The sequence below is a fragment of the Sciurus carolinensis genome, chromosome 2, assembly GCF_902686445.1.
Source record: "Sciurus carolinensis chromosome 2, mSciCar1.2, whole genome shotgun sequence".
Lineage (NCBI taxonomy): Eukaryota > Metazoa > Chordata > Mammalia > Rodentia > Sciuridae > Sciurus > Sciurus carolinensis.
The window spans coordinates 20,548,566-20,568,851 of record NC_062214.1 but is presented as its reverse complement, the minus strand read 5'-3'; the positions used below and the strand labels follow the sequence as shown (position 1 = coordinate 20,568,851).

Genomic DNA, 20,286 nt, shown 5'->3' with positions numbered 1-20,286 from the left:
TTTCTTGTACCGGAGGTGATTTTAAGTAAATAATACTGCCTGTGAAGAGGACAAAGGAATCAGACCCCTCCTACAATACTGTTACCTTTCTGGCAGAACATGTCAAAATCTGTTAAGTCATGTATACTCTTTGCCTTGGCACTTTCCTTCCTGGGAATTTATCCTAACATGTTAATTAGAAATGCTTGCCTCTAAGTGTCATTTGTTATGGGGGAAAAATTAGAAGCCATCCGCATGTCTGACAAAGGGGATTGGTTAAATAAATTATGGTACAACAACACAAGGGAATATACTATGTAGCTATTTAAAATTTATGATTTAGAACAAGAATTGCAGATAAACTCAGTCTCCTGCGCGCTGTGATTGACTGGTAGACTTCTTGGAACACTGCAGTGAAGGGTTGTGCAGCTGTGTCTGGGCTCTTCTGGGAGGAGTGCTGTGGTTAGTGAGGGGTTTTGCCCTGGGAGAAGGAGAGCCACTGACAACAGCTCATCAGGTATTGCCTGTCCCGCTGTCCAAGAATGGTTAATGAAGGGGAAATTGTTCAACCGTGTTACCACCAGCAGCAGAACTTGAGTTTAGAGCTATATGCTGCATAACTTTGGGGAGAAAAAGGCTATGAGTTGAGAAACACACCAGCATGTTACTAATGAGAATTTCTTATTTATAGGGTTATGAATGATTTCCATTTCCTTTTTCCCCTTTATTTTATTTTATTTTTTGTGGTAGTAGGGACTGAACCCCAGGCCTCATGCATGCTGAGCAGGTGTGTTGCCACTAAGGCATACCCTCCAGCAATTACCCCCCCCCTTTCTTTTTCCTTTTTCTTTTCTTTTCTTTTTTTTTTTTTTTTTTTAATGTCAGGGCCTTGCTAAGTAGCCCAGGTTGTCCTCAAATTTGCAACCCTCCTGCCTCAGCCTCCTGAGTAGCTGGGATTACAGGTGTGTGTCACCATGCCCTTTTTCTGTTTACTTTTTGAGGTCTTGTTCTTTTTCCTGTTTTCTATAAAAAGTAGTATTTTGTAATTAGAAAAAAATACAAATGTTATCATTAAAAATAATGGGGAAAAATGATGGTAAAGGATATCATCTAAAATATGGGCAAATTTTGAAAAATCATAGTTTCCGATTTTGCCCCTTACGGAATCTAGATGTCTAGATCTGGTATCTGCCCAGGCCTCAGCATCTGTATGTTGTTGAGTCTCATGTGACTTCAAGAGCCCCTGCTTATGCTCCCTTTCCTTTGGACCTCTATTCAGTGAAGGTAGGCAACTGTGCATATATGTGACAAAAAGATATGCTTCCTGTCTTTAAGAAGCTTACATTTTAGAGGAGAAGGTGGATATGTCATGTTAAAAGCAGGAATACGGTGTAGGAACCATGGGAACAAATACAGAGTGCCTCTTCTGTGCTAGATGTCGTTCTAAGTGCTTTGTGTGTTTTTACTTTTATGCTTTACAGTAGCCCTGTGACACAGGTAACATTATTATCCCCATTTATAGGTGAAGATACTGAGATCTAGAGAGATCTAGTAAGTGGGTAGGCCAGGTTCAAACCTAGGTGGTCTGGCCCTAGGCTGTGTTTAACCACCACTTCCTCCAGTCACTCCATTTAGTTGCTTTACATGGATCTGCTTATTTCCTTCTCAGAACAGACCTTTCTGTCTTGTTCACCTGCGACTTAATGGTTGTTCCTTATGTGTCAGGCACTAGGGGAGGGTATGCAAAGTGAATGCAAAGTAGCTCAGTGCTTCGTGCCTGGGCACAGGCTGCTGAGAGGTCCTAGTATAGAATGTGAGTGAGGGTCATGCTGGGGAAGGTGTCGTGGTGGTTAAGGATGCCCAAGACTAGGTCAGCCTCACCTGGGAACTGCCTCTTAATCAGCATGAGGGAGAGGAAGAAATTTTGGGGGAGGTGCAGAATCCCACTATCCTTCTGTGGGTGAGAGAAAAAATTGGCTTTTGACCTGAAGAGGGGAGGAAAAGAAACCCCTTTTGGATTGGTGGGATAACTAGTTCAGGGCCAGAGAGAATTGCCGCACCAAGGAGTATTGGTTGCTAATCCATAGGACTGGTGTGCAGATCATTTAATGCTGCAAAATACGTCAAGAGCCTCTAAAAGGCAGCTTGTGACCACAGGAGTAAGGGGGACCCTGTAATGAGATCTGAACCCAAGATTGATTTTTGTAATGAGGAAATCGATTTCCCAAGGAAATTGTGTGACAGTATGATGTTTGGATGAGTGTACTTCTTGGTTGGTCTGTGGTAGACACTTTGACAGATTGTCTCTTTGTCTGTCTGTGTTGCTATTGCTCCTCAGAGCCAGCAGTGCCCTTTCCTTTCAATGATGCTGTCTTCTTCTCTCCTAGGTTCATGGAGTCCGAGCTGGACCTGAATGACATCATTCAGGAGATGCACGTGGTGGCCACCATGCCAGACCTGTACCACCTCCTGGTGGAGCTGAATGCTGTGCAGTCGCTTCTTGGGTTGCTGGGACACGATAACACAGATATCCTTTCAGATCTGTCCTCAGTAGAAGGCTGGCTCGGGGAGGGGAGCGCTGTTTACTCTCTTCTCCTGTCTATCTGCTGATGTGTGCTGTCACGTCTGCTGTTCTATTTCCATTCTAATTATCTTCCATCTTGAAACACGCACAGCTCTTTACTCATCTGAAAATCTAGTTTTTATCTGTTAACAAACCTTGGGCAAATCCTTAATTGTCCTATTTGCTTTTATTAGTACTAGAATTCATAATGATGTATCTGTTTGTACATTAGCAGCATTAATTTTCAGGAGCTGAATTTGGAAGCCCCTTATTGAGGCAAGGGCAGACAGATTTGAATGTGTTGATCTAGACATCATTCTGCTAACAGATGGCCCAGTGGAGTTGACTAGAGGAGGCAGTGAGCTGTGGCAGAAAGCACACTGGGATGTCCTGAGGACAGGAAAGCTCATCTGTTTTGTCCACTGCTATATTCCAGTTCCTTAAAAAGTCTGTGTGCCCAGTAAAGAGCATTAGACCTAAGCAGACAAGCCAGGTTTGACTCCCAGTTTCACTTCTTATATAAAATGTGCCTCACCTCACCTGGAAAACCAGAGTTCGTAACTTTTGGCTCTCCATGTTGTTGAGAGGACCCAAGAAGCTGTTGGAGTGCCAAGCAGGTTCCTGTTGCTCACAGTAGGCACTTGGTAAATGTTCCTTATAAGTGAATTTGAGTTATGACTTCCAAAACCATTTCATCCTTTGTCTTTGCCTTCAAGTGTGCAACAGGTTTAATGTAAAACAATTTTGAGGTGCCTGTGAACAGAGTTATGTTCATTAAGCCAAAATTTCCTCCAATAGTTGTTCTGTTTGACTCCAGATTTCCAGAGGTAAGAGACAAATGTAGTTAGTCTGCTTGAGTGATATTCATGGGAACTCTGCTGCTGCTTCATGTTATTTTCATCCTGTTGGTAATCTCTCTCCTGAGAGCATGTCTAACTTGGTTCTTTCCTGCCTGATAATTCTCATAGAATAAATCAGTGAGTAATTTTAATGCAGATTCCTTGAAGGGGAATCTTAAGACATTTCTGATACTTCCATGTAATGTTAGGCAGTGTTAAGAATTGCTCTGCTGGTCGCCAGGCTGAGGACTGTGTTCACCAGGGGTTGCTGTTGGGGTGTGGGTTATATGAGAACCCTAATCGATTAGCTTGTGTCCATGTGAGCTTGATGGAAGGTCTCCTGGATTCATTCCGTAGACATACTTTGAGTGTCTGTGATGTTCCAGGCACCATCCTGGACCCCAAGGAGCCATGAGCTGTACTGGATGCACAAGCAGTATCATACAGTAGGCATTATCTTAGTCAGTTTGGGCTGCTATAACAAAATGCCATAAACTGGGTGACTGAGAAGTAGTGGAAATTTGCTTTTCATAGTTTTGGATTCTGGGAAATTAAAAATCCAGGCACTGGCAGTTTTGGCATCTGGTGAGGGTACATTTCCTGGTTCACAGACAGTCCACTGTATCCTCCTGTGGTGAAAGGGGTGGGGAGCTTGCTGGGCCTTTTATGAGAGCACTCATCTCATCAGTGAGGGGCACCTCCCAAAGGCACACCTCTAGACACCATCACACTGGGAATTAGGTTTCAACACACAGATTTTGGGGAGGATGTAAACATTTATTCTGTAGCAGTTATCTACCATATGATGGATCCTATTCAAAGACCGAAGTGGTTCTCATAAATTTAGTGATTGGCATTCAAGTTGTGACTTTACTTTCAAGTCACCTATAGAATGGTAGCTTTCAGAATCCCTTCAGACCTTAGCAGTATCTTAGCCTCGTGCCCTATTTGTTTATGTGGTGACAAGTCTGAGGCCAGGTGCTGGATGGCTAACTGTGGAGGTCAAGGCTGGCACTCCAGGTGCTGATGTCCCGTTCTGCATTCCTTCCAGGGCTCTGGAGTCTTCCCTGTGGGCTTTACCACATCTCCAGCAGAGTGGCTTAGGCAACCTTATCCTGTGAATTAATGCCAGAATCACCTGTTATGTTTCTGGAAACACAGCTCTCATTGTTTTTTCTCTTCCTGCCAACTCAAAATAATAGTAGCAGCTTTCCGAAGATACTGACATTTTGCTGATTCACCAGCCGGTTCCCGCTGGGGAGAAGACTGACATGAGAAGCACGCTCCACGTAGGCATGCTTGGGAAAGGCAAGGGCGCAGATGTTCCATGTTGTTAAGTTCTGGTCTTTAAAAAGGAAGAAAACACATCCCCCTATAATATCTCTGACAGACTGCCATTCCCTCTTGTTTTCTGAGAGCTAAGCTGTTCCCCTGTCTTGTATGCTAACCTTCACCCAACTGCCCTCACGATATTTTTAAAAATCTAATTATGCCCTACGTCACATTTAAAGTGCATTGAAATTTTTTAATTATCTTAATTTTAATTAGATGCAGCAATTAGGGTAAATGTCATCCTCCTCACAGTACAGTTTTTCATGATTTCAGGGAAGGATGGGCCCTCTTGACTCGCAGCTGACATCCTCTGCCTGGCGGAACCCCATCTCCCTGCACGTTGCGCTCTGCTTCTTGTCTTCTCTGTGATCTATAATGGAAATTTTTCTTCAGGAAATGGTTGTTAACAATTTACTGTTGTACAGCTGTAACTGCCCAAAACACCTTACCATGAATAAACAATTTCATGGCAGTTGTGACTTAAATTTTTAATCTTTTTTAACTCTTCATTTATCAGCCAGGACCATACATGACTGGTTATGTTCCCAGCAAGCGCACAGGTCATCTTTGCTTTGTCCTTCTCGGAGAAAACGTGAACTGTAGGGATTTTAATTGGATCAGGGGCTGGTTTGTTGCAACCTTAAGAGGCAGAGGATGCGAGAAAACAGCTTGTGCCTCTGTCCTTTCAACCGTGAGACACTGCTCCAGAGTTGGTTCTGGCGCTCTGCGTCGCTGCTGCCGGTGCGGCTTGTCAGTGCTTCTGGCCGTCTCCCCCAGGAGAGCAGAGCCCTGCCGGCACCTTAGGTTGGCTGCAGGGTGGAATCCTGGTCTGTGAAGAGCTGGGGTGGAGGCACAGCTCCTCTGGCAGTGAAGGGTTGCTCTGAATGCTTTTGGAGGGAACATAAGGGGAACCCAACAGCTGCTGCCTTTTCAAAATACTGCTTTTTAAAACAATTTCCTGTAAAGCAAATCATTTGAACATGTTTCGGGCTCCTTTTTAATGAACCATTTAGAGTGTTTCTACAGAAAAATAAAACCAAAGGTACATTGAAAGATAGTTTTCTAAGGTATTGCCAAAAACACCAGTTTTTGTGGCCTGGCTTGAGTCAAATTTTCCGTTTGCCTAAATGAACAAAGAAGAATAAAACAAACAGGGAAGATAAGACTCTAGAGGGTGGCTGAGCACCCCTTCTGCTACAAAAAATAGATGAAAGTCACCATGGCACCATCTTCATAAGCAATCTTGTGTTTGTCATTTGCTGTGTTCTTATCCCGCATGACAAGTCAGCAGAGTCCTTTCTAGTCTTTTTTGGTAGATCACTGGTGTTTGGGGGGGTTCCTGCTTTGTCTGATAAGCATGTCGCATGGTACTAGGGAAACGAGAATGATAACTAGAGTTGAGAGCAAAACACACAATTTACCACCCCTGTGGCCTTAGCGGTTAAGTGCTGAGGAAACGCCATTGGAGCTCTTAGGAGGTGTAGGTCACCTCTGACTCGGGGCTGGTCAGGGAATTGGGGATTGGTGATGGAGCTTTTGATAGATGTGGAGACTAGAGGGCATTTCAGGTTTGTTATCACAGTCTCTACTTTTGCAGAGGAAACTGCCATTCTTCGTCTGTTGGAAGCTGATGTGGCCTTGCTGGCTGCTCATGTAGTCTTTACAAGCCTGTCAGGATATCAGGTCCATGGTTTTGTTTTTGTTTTTGTTTGTTTGTTTTGATAATGACTACAGCTCCCCAGCTAAGTGCCCTATTCTTTCACTTAAAAAAAAGATACAGTAATCTAAACCAAATTTTATTAAAACTGCTTTCTCTCCACCCTTTGTGATTCAGAAAAATGAGGTCTCATTGTAATGTTAACTTAAGTCATCAATACAGTGTGTTGCATACTAATAGGTGGGAAGAGAGAAATTTGTATGTTAGTTATTGAGATCATTGGTGCAGATGGAATAGCTCCCTTTTATGTGGAATAATTTTAGGGAGTGGTCATGACCAGTATTGTCTAAATTATTGTTTAGTTTTCTCAGAGTTTCGAAATTCAGGAGGACTTGCAGATTTGTTCAGTCGGATTTTGTGAAGAATTGCCTTGGGACCCTCGAAAAGAAGGAGCAAACAGTTTTTTGTTGTTGTTGTTGTTACTGTTGTTTTAAGGCAAACAGGGATCAATTGAACCTCGTAGTTTGAGTCTGATAATCCTAAAGTGGAACAAACTGGTTAAGACATACCTTATCTTCCCAGCGGGGGTGCACGGTAGAACAGGGCACCTCGTGTTAGAGACCCAGGGTTAATGAGCGAGAATTGGGCTGGGAAGGGTTTGAGCCTCCTCAGGGGCTCTGTCCTAATTGAACTGGGTCGGAGGGGTATTGCTCCAGGGCTTTCCTGCGGGCACTAATGAGACTTGCATATCTTGAGCTTTTGTTTTGCTAGGAGTTATTCTTGTTTTGATATTTCCACAATCAAAATTGCACCTGAAAAAATTGACTTCTTTTTCTCATTTGTCATCTGACGTCCTTGATAATATGTTTTGATAAGCCACCTCTTCCCTCCCTTTTTTTGAGCCTGCTAAATATGCTGTGAAGTTAGGCATGTTAGATAAAAATGTGCCAAAGTGGCAATTTAGTTATCTTGTTTATGAGGATAAGGTGAAGTCCATGTCCCTGGAAGGTTAGCCTGCTTTGGACGTTTTCCCTACGTCATAATGGTGTCCACAGCAGTTAATGGGTATTAATGTTGAATGAATGCATCTTTTTCATATGAGTTTGATCTAGGATTGGGGTAAAATTAAGAGTTCAGGTTTGTTCTGAGTAGCTTTGTGCCAGCTATTTTAAGAGAAACAGACCACTTTGTGTTTGAAATTCACCTGCATCATTGGAGCTGTATTTAATCACTGTCCTATCTAAGACAAAACAGTTTTAAGAAGCCATATTTGTTGCATTAAATCATTTATATTCTTTGCATCTACACTGGTTAATTTTCTTAAGAAAACCTTTTTGAAATTACTTGTAGAAAACCATCTGCTTAATGCATCTTATTCCTCTTCCTCTTTTTTTTTTTATTTTTACTTTTTAATAACTTTGTTCCTTGTGGACACATCTCATTGGAGATTACTAAGATTAACACTCAGTTTCTGTACCAAGACTCCAAGTGGTATCAGGCCAAATAACAAATATGTAGAGCAAAAAATAGAAGTAAACACTACTCTTTCTCCAGGATCCATTGTGTTATGGACCATTTTGTACCTGGCTGGTCTTTTCGACTTCGCTGTTGTACTAGCTTATTGCCCTAATAGTGGACAGGTACAGAAGGAGTGAGTGGGGTGGCCTTTCTACCCGACATGACAAAATAGGCTATCAGAAGCTGTATTTCAGTAATTCACAGAGAGACTGGCTCTCTGTTCTTCTATTATTCTTGGGCGGGAGAGCCCTTTACCTTGTGAAATGAAATTATAACTATAGTGGAAAAGCCTGTCACCCATGCCCAGCCTCTGCTTGTGAAGAAAAGCTAGGTGGGTGGCAGAGCAAAGCTGAATTTTCTTATCAAGATTGAGACTTCGTTTGTCTGTTGATCTGTAGTTCTGGTTCTCATTCCTCTTTCCGGTCTTCAAATGATCTTCTGTCTTTTGGGTCATATATTACCTGGGGGTTGATGATCGCAAGTATGGACTCGTTACTGCCTTGCTGAAATGGTATTTTGTGAGAGGCAGGGATGTATGTAAAATCAGTTAGAGGCCGGATTGCTGAGATGTTTGCCAGACCTGGTGAAGAGGTGATCTCCTGTTAAACTTCTCAACTGAGACAGAAATGTAGGGGATAATTCACTGGAACGTTATAACAAACCAGTTTTCTTGGTTAAAGTTAAGACATTTATCCTATTATTATATAAAATCACTACTATTGTCAAAATCTTTTTTTTCCTTTTTTTTAAGTTTCTAGGTTTAATGTGACACATCTGTGAGCATGGCATGAATCTGATCAAAGAAGGAAGTGGTAATTTGGCTCACAGGCCCTCAGAGGCTGAATAAGGACTCCATCCATCTGAATGTCTGGCATAGCTGAAATATAAACTTCGATCTTCCAACCCATTGTGACCCAGAAAGGAGGACCATGTGGCCGTTAGCTTAAATTTTATATTTTAGAGACTTGGAAAAATGAAGGCAATAATGAGGGCTTTGGACGTTCTGTGAGAAGGCTCAACTTAGTCTGTATTTAGTGCTTTCATATCTGAATCTCTTCACCTGGCCTTTGACAGACCTGATGACTTTGGTTTCTTGTAGGTCTGCAGAGGGATAGGCTGGGCAGAGACCATTACCCCCATTTTACAGATAAGGAAGTGAAGCTTCGAGGAAATAGAGGGGCTCACACAAGACTGCTTGGCTAATGGTAACTACGGCAGTGTGCAGCTCACTAAAGATACAAAGCAAGATGCCCACGACAGGACCCTGTTCTCAAGCTTGCTGGCTCCTCATACGTTGACCTTTCAGATGCTCCTTCACTTACAGTGGGCTCATGTCCTGAAAAAGCCCTCCGGTTGAAAACTCATGTAATATACCTAGCCTAGCCTAGCATAGCTTAGCTACAGGGCGCCGTAGGGTGACCACGTGGTCCCCACGGTGGCAGCCGACTGGGAGCTGCAGCCGACTGTTGGTAGTGTCTCTTTCACTGCAAGTAATGTTTCTTTCAGTAAAAGATGTTCATAAAATACCCAGAACATCAGTTAGCAGTTAGCAAGTCCTGTGGTTCTTGTTTATCTGTCCTGCATCTTTTTATTTTTTTCTGGTGCTAGTAGAACTGCCCTGCTTCTGACCCTTGTCTTGCATTTGGGTCCCTTCTGTGCAGCAGCTCTGGAGCGGGACTTCCCCCTTCAGACCCCTCCGACCCTCCCCAGCTGCCCACTGTCTGCCCACTCTGCCTAGCCCCCAGCCCCTGAACTCGAGGTCGTAGTGTGTCTCCCAAGCCGAGATCATTCTTTCAGAGTGTTCTCATAATTATAACTCCTCCCCTTCCTGGGTCCTCTGCCCTCTCCTCTGCAGAGGGCTTTGTGCATTCTGGTTTCTTCACTTTCGTTCCTGTGGTTTTGCTTTCTAGCCTACCAGCTCTCATCTATTTAGTTGCTTATTTTCTGACCAGTTTTTTTCTAGTTAGTTATTCCGAGTCTCCCAGCTCAATTCAGGGTGCCTGCAGTTGTGGTGTCTGGTTCCTCGTTTGTTGCATGTTGTTATTGCCTGTGCTGTATGATTTTTTTAAATCGGCTTTGTTTTTCTAGCTTTATCACTTTACAGATGAGGAGACTGAGGCCCAAAATGAAGAACAGATTTGCCTTTATCATGGTGTAGTGTTTCATGTATCACGGCAGTCAGTGATTGCAGGTTGACCCTACGAGGAGGGTGTGTGTGCGTGCGTGCGCGTGTGTGCGCGTGTATTTCCAGGTGGGGAAAGGGAATCTTAGTTCTAAGTTTAGTTCTGCCTTCCAGTTTCCAGACATGATTCCTTTTTTCTCCCTTTTGTGTTTTATTTCCCTTATACCTCCCTCTCTTTCTCCTGTTTTTTAAAAAAAATTTTTTTTAGTTGTAGAAGGACACAATACCTTGATTTGATTTATTTATTGTTATGTGGTGCTAAGGATGGATACCCAGTGCCTCCGTGTGCTAGGCAGGTGCTCTACCACTGAGCCTCAACTCCAGCCTCTTTCTCCTGTTTTTACCTAGGGGCTGGTGCCCGTGTTCACCTTTACCCTAAGTTCAAGGTAGTATGGAGTTCAAGGGGAGAAGGTGGGTGGCCCAGTGGTGCCCCATGTAACCCTTCTTGCTGTTTCTCCAACCGACTTCATTCTGCCTAATCTCTGAGGATTCCCTGGGGAGTACCAACCACCTCCACTGCCTTTCAAGGTGAACAGTACCAGGTAGTAAAAGTGACACTGAGCTTCAAGAGTTTAAATTATGAGATAGGATTAAAGATGTTAGCCTGTTTCTCACTGGAAAAGCGACCTCCCAAGTAATCTCTTTAGTTTGGAAATTCATGCAGTGAACTTATGGAATAAGTTGCCGGGAAGGCGGCATCAGGAAGGAGCCTGAGTACTTTGGTTACCTGTTGACTGAGCACCCACTGGGGGAGGGACCTTGTTGAAGAGAGGTTGATTAAATCCAGAGTGTATTAAGGATAAATGGAGATGAAGCAACTGACGAGGAAACAGAGGACCTCGGATATTCATGACACATCTGTAGGTTCCAGTACGTGCGTGATCCCTTAACACTTGTCACATGTGTCCATCGCTGTGGTTGACTTGCTTCAGGAACTGACAGATATTGACACCCTCCACGAGAGTGAAGAGGGAGCGGAAGTCCTCATCGATGCGCTGGTAAGTTGCACATCCCCCTGGGGTTTTGCAGGTTTGCTTAAGGCGTTGGCATTGTATCGTATCTGAGTGGCGTCAGTAGAATTTTGTGGCTGGGCTGGTTGGAATGGGTGGAGACAGACATGGAAGTGCATCTTGTAGGGGTTCTGTACTCTGTGGGACACGTTAGTCAAGGGCTATGAAAAGGTAGCACTCTTGTAAGCAGGCCATTGCTCATCCTGTTCCCTCTGTTCCCTCCTGGCCACGTCCTTCTGATGGGTATTATTGCTGAGGCTTAGAGAGGTGGAAAGCCATCCCTGTGGTCACAGAGCTGGGATTTGAACCTGTGTCCTCTTTGACTCCATGCTCCCCGTCCCTTATTGTACCACTACTGACCTTTCTACTAAGAGCCTCCACTGACGTTTATTTTCTCTTTGGGGTTTTATAATCCCATGTGGAAGGGTATTGTTGAACTGGGTCATCAGAGAGGCACTGGAGAATGTTGAAAGAAAATAAACCGTAGAGCTCATCTACCAGGGTTGCATCCCCTGCCTGGAGCACACAGGGCCTCATGACTTCGGGTTCCTTTTTGTGGAGCTAGATAAAGCCTCTGAATCCTCAGCCTTTGTTCCAAGTAGCAGCCAGTGCAAAGGTCTTGGTACATGAGATAAACCCAGTTGGCTGATTGCCCTCTGGTCTCATCACCTGACATCGAGGAGATCCAGAGGCAGAAAAGAAGGTTTCCCTTGGGTCACTTGGCCAGTCCTTTGACCACTGAGACTGCAACCTGCACCCCAGTTCTCTTCCCACCACACCAGACTCCCTTGCCAGAGAGGGTCAGAGAGGGCTCCAGACTGAGGAGGCACCACCGTTGGCCTATGGCGGGAGTGGGTCTGGTCCAGCCTCCTACCCTGACTCGCCCATGGAGTTCTGCCAGCTCCCAGGGCTCTGTGGATCTCCCCTCCATACTGTTGTCTTCCCTTGCCTTTCCTCTGGTAACGAGGTAAGTGCCAATTTTGGAGTAGTTTGCAGAGTTTATCTAAGATCATTGCAGCCACTTGCATTGAAAGCACCCAGGTACTTATTTGGCTGCTTTCTGGCCCATCCAAGACCACTGACTCAGAACTGCCTGGACAGGGGCCCCAGATGGTTCAGAGACTGCACTGCTATATGACCCAGCCCTCTTTACCCTTTCTCCTAAGGTTCTTGACACCAGAAATTTCCCCTGTGCTGTGCCAGCTGCTGGCATTTGGTGTGAGTGATGGGGTTGTGAACCCACTGGATATGAAGAACTCTCCCTCACAGAGAGGGAGGCTGGAGTCCAGTAGGGCCATGGTGAAACTGAGATGGAAATTTCTATGGCCATTTTTCTTACATGCTCCTTCCTGGAGTGAGCTGCCACTTTGGTAGGATCAGGGCTTTTATTTTTCCTTGGGACCACTGTGCAGAAAGCAGGGGATGTTGCTGGGGTGTTCTTTTGTTTTGAGGAGCATCTGAGGGGAGGCCGTGGCAGCTGCTCCTGCACTGTGTCTCCACGGTGCCATTTGTGCAGTCTTACCTTCCAGAGGTTAATTACAGTGGCCCTGAACGAGCCTTCCTGCCTGGTCCCTGGGCTGATTCTAATTACCATCCTTGCCCGTGTGAATGGAGAAGACAAGAGAGGAACAGCTAGCCTGGCTGCTGCATGTAAAACCGACCCAGGAGCAGCAGTTCACACAAAAGCCCCCTTTGTGCTTTCTGTGTCACCAAGCCCACCAACAAAGGCTGGATCTTGCAGATTTTATTGTCTGTTTGGAAAGAAACAGTTCATCCTCAGTCTGGGGAGCCATTAGGTAGCTGCTATACAGGGTTTTCTGTTTGTTTAGTTTCTTTATGATGATATTATTTTAAGATTTTGATTCTTACAGCTTTATCCTGGTGGGGCTGGTGTGAATCACAAACATTGAACATTCCAGACTCCAATGTATTATTTGTTCTTCTGCAACCAGTCAGAAAGCACCATTAAATATCAGAGAGCAGAACCGGCAAGTGGTCTTCCATTTATTTTTCGCTACCCTTGTGCCACATTGAGGGAGAAGTTTGATAAGTATTCTCATATTACAAGGGTTGAGTTGTCTTTGTAGTTTTAATTTGGGGCCAATGTCGGAAGCCTGGAATTGCTTGAGCAGAGGCTAGAGGGCATGTGGCAGGATTTATTGTTGTGTGCAGTTTGCAGTTATTGCCTTGGTCTTTTTTCCCTGTTGTAAGTCTCAAGTAATAGAATAGCACATTTGTGGGGAAAGAGTGCTGCTCTGGCATTCTTGGGGCTCTTTGGAAGTTTTACATTTTGGTTTACACCTACTGGTGTTCCTCATGCAAAAAGCGAATACACATTTGTGCTTTGGAAGACGTGGCTTTGCCAGTGGACTCCTTCCTGGCAAATAGTAAACTGGAGGGTATATCACTCTGATGGCAGTTCCCTGGCTCACCTCTCGAAAGATGGCTTTGGAGTAGTGATTAGCCTGCAGTTACTTTTCTACTTACTCTTCCCAGACTTGCTGTGAGTTTGGAGTCCTGTGCCTTTCTCATGCTGCCTGCAGCTTGACTGGCCTCGCTTCTCCAGGTCACCAGGAGCCCTCCTCCTCCTGCACAGCCCAGCTTCAACCTTAGCTCTTCTGAGTTTTCCCAGACTTATCACCTCAGTGGAATTCGTGTTCCCCTAGCACTTTGTACATCTGGGAATTTGGCAGATTGCATTAGAGCAGTCTCAGTGAGACCACTGAGTTGTGGTCTCAGTTGGGGGAGCAAAGTGGTGGTTCTGTCACTTACCATGTCCTTGGGAAAGCTACCGACCACTCCATCCTTGGCTTTTTTGTCTGTAAAATGGAGATAACAGTAGTGCCCATTACATAGTGCCAACATGAGGGATAATTGAGATATTTATGGCCAGTAAATGTGGGCCTTTATTGTTGTAAAGGTATCATGTCTGGCAGATATTAAACAGTTAGTAAATGTCAAGTTAGAATGACAAGTATCATCTGCCACACAGTGGGATGTTTGTGAAGGTTTATTAAATTCAAGCACTTTCAGTTCAAATATGTTTCAAAAAACATTTTTAATAAATATTTAAAAAAATATTCAGATGGCATGGGCCTAAATAAGATATCCAATGCTAAAGAGTTAGGATTTTTTTTTTTTTAAGAAAAAATAAGTAATGGTAATTTGAGGCAGAGTATCAAAAAGGGCTGTGAGAGATTGAGGCTTCTGTGAAATGAAGAGGATGGAGTAGTCACGACTCATGGAGAAGAATCAGGGCTGACTGCAGAGCTGCGGGTGCTGGCCATGCCCTGAAGGAGGCCTACCTGTGAGAGGGCCTGGAGGTGTGGCAGCCAGAGCAGGTGAAAGTGTGACTGGACCACACACTGGCTAGGAGTCGTAAAGGGTTTCACCAACGTGGCTTTGATACGAAGAGCCCGTTCTTGCCCTTCGTTGACTCTGCTTAAGTGTTGAACGTGGAGCTCCAGATTGGTTTGACTGGGACTTGGTGTTGGGGCTGCCCAGGTGAGACTGAGCTTAGCAGGTCTCATGTTGCTTTAGGGGTACTCACTGTACATTTCTGGATCCTGTTCCTCCCTATTTCTATTAATGTTCTTGCCTTCATCTTTGTTTGTTCATGAGCAAAACTCACTTGTTCCTTCATTCACTTAGTGCTTACTGAGTGCTCAGCATGTTCTGCTACTAGGCAATTGGATGTAGAGTTGTAAGACTGAAAGAGTCTCTGCTTTGGTGGAGATTATATTCTAGGGTAGGGAAAAACAATAAATAAATGAACAAGAAAACTATCAGAGTGATTCTCTGTTACACAGGGAATTAAAATAGAGTGATGTGATATCAAGTGGCAGGAAGTCAGATTGAGTTCTCAGGTAAGTCCTGGATTCTGGGTGACAAGAAGAAACCAGCCATTCAGAATGATCTAGAGCAAGGTGGGACAAGGGCAGAGACTGAGATGAAAATGAGCTTGACAAAGTGAAGGAACAGAGAAACGGCCATCCTGGTGGGTATAGCCAGACTAGCTGGGGAAGGCCAGGGCCAGGCCACCTGGCTGCCGTAGACATTATCTCTGGTGATGGCCAGTGTGCACAGGGTGGTAACACAGTCTGACCAAACACTTCAAAAGACCACTCTGGCAGCTGTGCAGATAGTGAATACAAGGAACAAGAATGGAAGGTAAACTGTTATTAATTACATTACAACAGGCCTGAGTTTTGCATTATAACCATATTACCATGTGTATCCTTAAAACTTGTTTGATCAAGATCCAGTGGTTGTGGAGTTTTATATTTATTGTTGTTTTATAAATATGAAATTTCTGAAATTCCTGGTAGGTGGAAAAACTCCAGTCTAACTCTGGGGAAAGCTTTTTGGCAGATTGTACCAGACAGAAAAAGAATCCTCCTTCAAACCCTCTCATCTGCCTCTCTCTCTATTTTCTCCTCTTCTCTTATATCCATCCTGTTTGATCAAGTGGAAAAGGATGCCTGATCATGCCCTTGAACTTTGTGTGACTGAGACCTTCTGGAATGTTGTCTGGGAGACCTGCTGACGAGCAGAAATACCCAGTGACTTATCAGAAAACGACAGGCGAGGACAGTCCTGATTTCCAAGGCCAGGCTGCTCTGGCTGATGCTTTAATCCCTGAGCAGGATTTGTTTTTAGTTTCAGACTTCGTCACAGGTCCAGAAAATTGAAGGTAGACCCAAGGGGTTAGCGAGAGTAGGACAGAATGCTAATTTGTACTTCTTACTAGGTGATCTCTAGAGCCATACATAATATAAATACTTTTCCAAGGGTTTTCTGAGCTAAATGTATTTTGACTGCTTTTGGCCCTTCTGCAATCAGATAAAATTGCATTTAGCCCAACTAAACATAAAGTTTCACACTTTGCAATCTTAAAAAGACTGCCTGTTAGAAGTTAGATTTCCGTAACAAGAAAAAAGATTTTCCTCCAGCCAGACGCCCATTATCCATAGCCATTCAGCTCTAGGATTTGAGCGCGTCGCTCACTGCCACTGTCCCCACCACTTTGCAGACAGCAGAGATGGGAAGCATAACTAAGAATTAAGGAAAAGGGGAAATAATGCAGATAAAGCAGCAATAAGCAGTTGACGCTGGTGAAGCAGTTTGCAGAACTGACAGGCAGTTTGATACACAGCGGAGTTGCAGTGTCTGCTGCTTTAGGATTCAGAGAGATTATAAGTCAATCAGGGTGATTTAGGGAAAAACAAACTGTGACATGGTTCATACTCTTCCCCCAGATGTTTTTCTGTTTTCTCTCACATACCCAAATTGTCCAATTAATTAAGAAAAACATTGCAGTGGATTTCTTAGGTGAAGCTTTTGCTGGCTGTGAGATTTGAGAGCAAGATTGTGTCTCCTGGTACGAGGGGGAAAACAGCTCTTTCCTGCGTGTGGGCGCCCTCAGCTCCGGCATCAGCATCCCCTCCAGGAGGCTCCCCTACTGGTGCTCGTACCAGGCACAAAGAGAGCCTAGAAAAGTAACTTGCTCATAATTAAGGTAGTGCGAATTGGTCAGTGATTTCAGATGTTTCCCTTGAGTCTCACCCAGAGAGAGTGGAGAGGCCTCATGTCCACGTCTGTCCCTCTTGCCCTTGCTTCCTTCTGCAGTCTGGGTTTAGACCGGGTCTGTGGAATGCCTGCCTTCCACATAAGTGCTCCGGAAGCATCAGTTGAACAAGACCATTTCCTTCTCTCTCCTCACCAAAGTAATAGGCTATAATAGGAAAAAATGGTCTTCAGAGCTGGTCATCGCTGCCTGGTGTAACTTTGGGCCAGGCTAATTAACCTCTCTAAGCTTTTGCTCTCTTACCTGTAAAAGCTGTGAGGATTTCATGAGGCTACGTGGAGCAGTACCTGTGAGCCCATGTCAGTGCACAAATGAGGTGCTCCATCAGCCATTTCACAGTGACGTTTACGGGGTGTCTGCAATGGCTAAGGATGGGTTGTACCTTGGAGGGTGTACCAAGATGAATGAGGTGAGGAACCTGCCTTTGAGGTACTTGGCTTTATCTTAGCCAGTGGGAATGTGAGCAGTGAATAATCAGGTCTCAGGAGGGGTGAAGGGCTAGATTCACACTCTGCTTGAGTTTCCGAGCTGCTGCCTTGAACCTAACCCAGAGTAAGGCCTGTCGTATTTTCATCTGATCTATGCAACTCATCCCAATTTCCTGAGTGAGGAAACTGAGGCTCTGGGAATGAGGATACACAACAAGTATGCAGCAGCTGGTGTCTTCATGACTGCCCACTTGGAACTGTCACCAGGTGGATAATCACTTCTTGATGACAGAAAATTAGGTGTTTCTTCACTGTCCCTCCCTGACCTGGCTTGGGGCCCCCAAGGGCGGCTGCCCAGAGTCCAGATTGTGGGCAGGAGGTGCACAGGGTGGGAAGAGTGCTGCTTCTCCCAAGCAGAAGGGAAGCTGGTTTGTGCTTCTGTTGCCACTGCTCTGTAGCCATGTGGCCCTGGTGAAGTCCTCAGCCTCTTGTGCGGGGGTTGTGCCACATAGCTACTACAGGTTTCCTGTTTATCTTCAAATGTGTGAATCAGATTAAATAGGAGAAGCACAGTAGCATTTTTGTCCATTAAATGTAGTTCAAATACCACACATTTTGCCATAAATATTCTAATTTTTAAGAAGGGACTAGAAAGTCTTTCATAAAAGCTTGGCATGGAAAGTTGGAATGTTTTGAGTTTAACCCTAGATTTTGAAGTCAGCGTAAATGTGACTAGTAAACCTGCTGACTGCACAGCTCTGGTGCTGTGGTCCAGGAATGTGTTTGGCTTGAATGAGCCACTGGCCTGGCTCCAGCGGGCCCTCTTGTGAGGAGGAGAAAGGAGCACCTGACTTGGTGTCAGAGGTCTGGGTTCACGTACCAGCGCTTGGTCACGCACTGCCTTTGTAACCTTGACTTGCACTCTGTTTCCTTCAACTTCAGGTCCTTCCCCCCAACCTCCCCGTCCCAAGTGAGAGATAAGGACACTGCCCTTTCCTTGCCTTGGGGCACTTTAGGGCTCACAGGAAGGGGTGGGTTAGCACAGCATGAGTGTGGGAGGGGGAACTCCTGGGGGCCTATTTGTGACACGTGTCCCTCTCTCCCTTTGCTTCTCTGTTCCTGCAGGTGGATGGGCAGGTGGTAGCGCTGCTGGTGCAGAATCTGGAGCGGCTGGATGAGTCCGTGAGAGAGGAGGCGGATGGCGTCCACAACACCCTGGGTGAGCTGGAGGGCACCTGTGCGTCCCGTGCTCCTTGCCCCTCCTCCCTCAGAATGCAGTCAACATGGGAGTGTTTTCTTCCCTGCTTTCCCCAAACTGCCTTTTCCGAAATGAAGACGTGTGTGTACATTTCATATAACTGCAGTTTGGGTTTGGCTTGCAGGTAATGAAAGCAGAAATCCACTGAGTAGTTTGGTGCGTTCTGAGATGAGAGCTCTGGCTCCGTCAGCAGGCTTTTGCCTCCAACGCTGAGGATGAAATCTATTCAGAATCCCACCCCTGCCCTTGGAAAAGTATATATTTAAGAATTTTAAGTCATTTTTTCATGTTAGCTTTTCTAATCACTCTCCTTCAGTGGAACTAGAAACTTTTGGCCAGCTGTGTGCCATTAGAAGGACGTTTTCTTTGAAAAACAGTGTTTATTCCTCATCTTAAATATAGATTGCTTTGTAAACTCTGGGTTGAAATACTGCTACTAACTTGGCTGCCCCTGTATCGGATGAACATTTAAGTGGATTCCTCTGCAGTATTTCTTCTCTTTCTTCCCCTCCTCAGATCTCCCAGTCCTTCCTTTTGCAAAGTTGCCAAACAAATAGCCTATTTAAAAGTGTGCCTTTGGGCCGTCCTCTTCATCAATGGTCGCTGCCGTGTAGGACCAGAGGTGACATATCTAAGCAGAGCTTGAGTTGTGGATGAGGCCCAGTGGAAGCAAAAGTTTTGATGAGATTAGATTCTCTCTCTGCTCCTTTGTGTTGGCCACAGAGTTCTTTTGTAGTTCTAGACTTTCATCAGTGATGATTATCATAAAGCAGGGGGAAGATGGGCACCCAGGGAGTAAGAGAAGAGAGAACAAGTGCTAGTCCAGAGCCAGAAGGTGCATCGCCATCTATCATCCTAGGGCGGGATTTTGCAGAACCAAAAGCTTATCACGCCAGGCGTGGTTGCACACACGCCTGTGATCCCAATGGCTCAGGAGGCTGAGGCAGGAGGATCTTGAGTTCAAAACCAGCCTCGGCAACAACAAGGCGCTAAGCAACTCAGTGAGACCCTGTCTCTAAATAAAATACAAAAAAGGACTAGGATGTGACTCAGTGGTTGAGTGTCCCTGAGCTCAATCCCTGGTACCCCCCATACCAAAAAATTCTTATCAAAAGAAAAGTCACCTGTTAATAAAAAGGAGCTGGTGTAATGGAAAAGGCCCCCAGCCTGGCAGTCTGCAGAGATCTGTCTTGTTTCAGTTTGGATATCTGCCCAGAGCTGGGAGATCTATCCCTGTCGCCTGTCCTGGGTGCCCGATGTTTGTTAGGCACTGTGCTAGGCCCTGGGGTAGGTTATGATGGATTAGGCGTGACTCTACTCCTGAAGAGGTGAACTGACAGGAAAGATGATCCCAGGTGAGAAATGGCACAATGGGAACCAGAGAAAAGACTCGGCACCACAAGGAAGGGTCTCCACATTGCCCCATAGGAGCAGATGACATCTGGGGCTGAATAAGAAGAGAAGTGGGCAGGGCCTCTGAGTAGGGAGATGGGCATTCATGAATGGGCATGGGCTTTGGGAGAGATTAGATATGCACTTGGCAGTGGGAGTTGGGAGAGGGGACTGGAGGAGCCGTTTTTGCCCAGGTTGTGGGAGACCTTGTAAACCATGCCAAGAAGTTCGGGTGTTTGCCCCAGTGGCAACAGGAAACTATCTGTAGTCTAAGAGCAAGATAAAGTCAGGAGACTAAAACAAATGAGTTGGTTTTCTTAGAAAATATGAAAAAGTAATTGAGGGTATTCTAACAACCTTCATCTCTCAGGACCCTCAGTGCTACTCTGCACCCACAGTTTTGTGTTCCTGCTCCCCCAGGGAGCTGCCTGGGCCTGTCTTCACTTGTTGTTGGTGATGCCAACCTGGGCAGGGGAGTAAGCAAGAAGATAGGGCTGTGTGGAGTTCTTTAGTCCTTTCTTCTTCAAACTTCACACCCAGT

General features: G+C 45.1%; 1 protein-coding gene across 1 annotated transcript in view; it reads left to right on the top strand.

The window, feature by feature from the left end:
- Ctnnbl1 (catenin beta like 1) overlaps nucleotides 1–20,286 on the top strand; it is a 152,204-nt gene that overhangs the window by 40,194 nt on the left and 91,724 nt on the right. The window contains exons 4-6 of the mRNA XM_047541054.1: nucleotides 2,367–2,506; nucleotides 10,971–11,068; nucleotides 18,221–18,314. Coding sequence (XP_047397010.1) covers nucleotides 2,367–2,506; nucleotides 10,971–11,068; nucleotides 18,221–18,314 — 332 coding nt within the window. The remainder of the gene's footprint in view (nucleotides 1–2,366; nucleotides 2,507–10,970; nucleotides 11,069–18,220; nucleotides 18,315–20,286) is intronic.